Genomic DNA, 3,027 nt, shown 5'->3' on the forward strand with positions numbered 1-3,027 from the left:
ATAGACTGTTTCCTCCAGGCGCCGGGGGAATTGCTGCGCAACCACACTCTCAACAACCTTCGCCACAAAGCGAAGGTTGGAGACCGGGCGATAGTTAGCCAATGCATCTGGGTCCAGGGAAGGCTTCTTAAGAAGGGGCCTCACCACCGCCTCCTTCAGGGCTGCGGGGAAGACACCCTCCCGTAGAGAAGCGTTTATATATATATTACCTCTTGCCCTGATACTGATACGTAGTCCACAGAGGAGGAATTTAGTATTTTTCGTACATCCTGAATATGATTCTGGATTTGACAGAGTATTGTCTGAATCTCATCCTTTCTCTTCCTTATTAAAGGAAAATCATCCAAATCCCTGAATAGTTCGGTTTTGTCACCAATTCTAAAAGAAAATTCAAATTAACTTTTAATTCAAGACCAAACATAGAAATTTGTTTAACACTAACAAAATGAGCAAATACAAACAAATAATATTAATATGATCTAGGGCAGGGCTTTTCAACCCGTGGTACATGTACTCCTGGTGGTACTTCGGCACCTGTGAGGGTTGAAAAGCACTGTAAAAGAAAAGTGTAAAAGTAGATGAGTTGAAGCAGTGGCAGCAGTGGGGAGAGTCAGCTGGAGCTGCGGTGTTGCTGGGGTTCTGATTAGAGCTCTGGATTGGCACACATGGCTACAGCTGATCGGCACTTCCGATGGCCTGGGGGGTGGCCGGCAGTCTTTGGGCGGAGATTCAGCTGGAGCAACAGTGTTGCCAGGGCTCTGCTGAGAGCCCAGGATCAGCCCATGCAGCTTCAGCTGATTGACACTTCCAGCGCACCCAAAAGAAAAAAGGAGGAGGGGGGAGAAAGGAGAGGATATAAAAGGAGGAGGAGGGAGAGAGAAGAGAGGATATAAAAGAAGGAGGGGAGAGAGAGGAGAGGATATAAAAGGAGGAGGGGGAGAGAAGAGAGGATATAAAAGGAGGAGTAAAATCAGTATTTTTTTCTTTTCTTTTTTTACAGTTTGTTTTACATTTTATTAGATTATAGAATAAAATACAAAAATACAAAAGCAAATAGTAGGACATGGTGGGGAGGAAAAAGGGAAAGAAAAGTGAGGGGGAGAAGGAAAAAAGAAAAGAAAAGGCACTGACTTTCGACTTACTCTGTTGCAGTAGAATGAAGCATTAACATCAAACCTCAACTTTTTACTATTCCATAATAATATAAACTAGCCATTTCTATAACAACAAATCAATCTAATCAGTAAAACCCAAAATTCCCTCCCCCCTTTTTTTTAGTATTCAAGTTTTTGACAATTTGCTAGGCACTGGTGATACTTGAATATTGTCATGTCCTAAAAGTGGTACAATTTGTGAAAAGATTGAAAAACCCTGATCCAGGGCGCTATAATTTAATTGTAGAAAGAAAATTTATAGGATCCAGAAAAAAGCATCTTTTCAAAAGAACTTCTGCACAGTTAGTCCAACTCTTTGTGTGTGGGGAGAGGGATAAACTAAAGAGAAAAGAAAAAAACCAATTTTGTCTGCTTTTCAGACATTATTGTCAAATATCATAATTCTACACAATAGTTGATCTTAGCCAAAGTTTAAGAAGGGAACTTGCCTGAACCATGCACAGCTGGAGAATCAGTATGTGACAGAAGTCCTTTCATTTTTGGAAAGACCAAAAAAGGAGTGGTGCACCCAAAATGGATTACAGCCAAACACTAACCAGATGTGGAAAACTGAATTAGGCTGAGATAGTCTTACAGAATGTAATGGGAATTCTAAAAAACTAATGTAGCATATGATTTTTTAAAAAATAAAAAGCATCTATGTATCTATGTTGGATCATGTATATGTGTGAATGAATTGCATTACAAACAATTTGAGAAAAGTTGGGAAAGGTGAAGAGAACCAAACTTTTGTTACAATCACTACTCAGTTAAAAAATGAAGTCACTGCATACCTACACAGTACCCACCCAGCAACAAATTATATGCTTAATTTATTTACTTTGCTGCTTCTTCATTAAGTTTACTTAAATATTTTTTTGTTGAACTAAGCAATTCAGGAATTTCCAAGAGGTTTTTATGCAGCAAGGATGTCCGCACTTGAACTTGTATAGCTGGAACCAGTGCTTTGACTGCTGTTTCCAAGTTAGAGAGTGTGCTTACTACCAAGTAGAATTCTTGAACAGAACACTGTAAAAAAGCAAAAATAAATATCATTTAAAATGATCAGTCTTCAGGTTACAACAGTCTTGCAAAACTTCCAAATCTAACAAATGAAGTTCTTTAAGATGGCACAAAAGTCTGTTGTATAAGTTCTAATACACTGATAATATTTAAACAAAGTTTGTTTTATTCTCTCCTTAATTTTGGATATACACTGAAATATATGCATCCTGATTTCAACTGTTATGGTAGGTAGAGAATTGACTTAGTTTTAAATTGTAATGTTAAGTACCAATACATAGCTTAAAATAGTCAATGAATTTTAACAAGATAGTATATACGGAACATGGACAGTTTTAAGAATTTAAAATTGCCATTGTTAAAAGCTTAGATATTTTCAATTGTTTTCTGTCTCACAATATATAAAACACATTTCAGGATATGTTGCCTGGATTTAAATATAATAAGAATGTGTTTTTTAAATTATCTGTAGTCTTACCTTTTTATGATAAATACTACAAATTCCTCTCTCAACATCTGGAACCTTACACAATAGAGATATGATTTGACCAAGAACACTTGATTCTGAGAAGAGAATCTCAGATACTGCATCAAGTCGGGAATTAATTTCACTGTAAAATAGAGGATAAATTAGATAAATAAAAACACTTCTTTTCTGCATTTTCAATAATTACTCCAAACAAGAATAATAATGATCTATGGATAAATTATAACATGTCTGAAAGAAGCAGACTCTCTTATTTTGACGTTAAAAGGATAATATGATATTAATCAAACTACCTTTGCAAGCAATTCCGTAAATGGGACATCACGGTTCTGCCTGTGTCCAAGATAAACTTTGATCTGATCA

At 36.4% G+C, this 3,027-nt stretch overlaps 1 protein-coding gene across 1 annotated transcript in view; it reads right to left on the reverse strand.

Annotated features, from left to right (window-relative positions):
- The window catches only part of LOC107300763 (DNA mismatch repair protein Msh3), a gene marked incomplete at both ends in the record, with an annotated part of 11,717 nt that extends 8,929 nt beyond the window's left edge, over window positions 1-2,788 (reverse strand). The window contains 3 exon segments of the mRNA XM_015830056.1: window positions 210-378; window positions 1,996-2,183; window positions 2,656-2,788. Coding sequence (XP_015685542.1) covers window positions 210-378; window positions 1,996-2,183; window positions 2,656-2,788 — 490 coding nt within the window.
- Window positions 2,789-3,027: the final 239 nt, after the last annotated feature.

The sequence above is a fragment of the Protobothrops mucrosquamatus genome, unplaced genomic scaffold (genome assembly GCF_001527695.2).
Source record: "Protobothrops mucrosquamatus isolate PMUCROS unplaced genomic scaffold, P.Mucros_1.0 scaffold8364, whole genome shotgun sequence".
In the NCBI taxonomy this organism is placed as follows: domain Eukaryota; kingdom Metazoa; phylum Chordata; class Lepidosauria; order Squamata; family Viperidae; genus Protobothrops; species Protobothrops mucrosquamatus.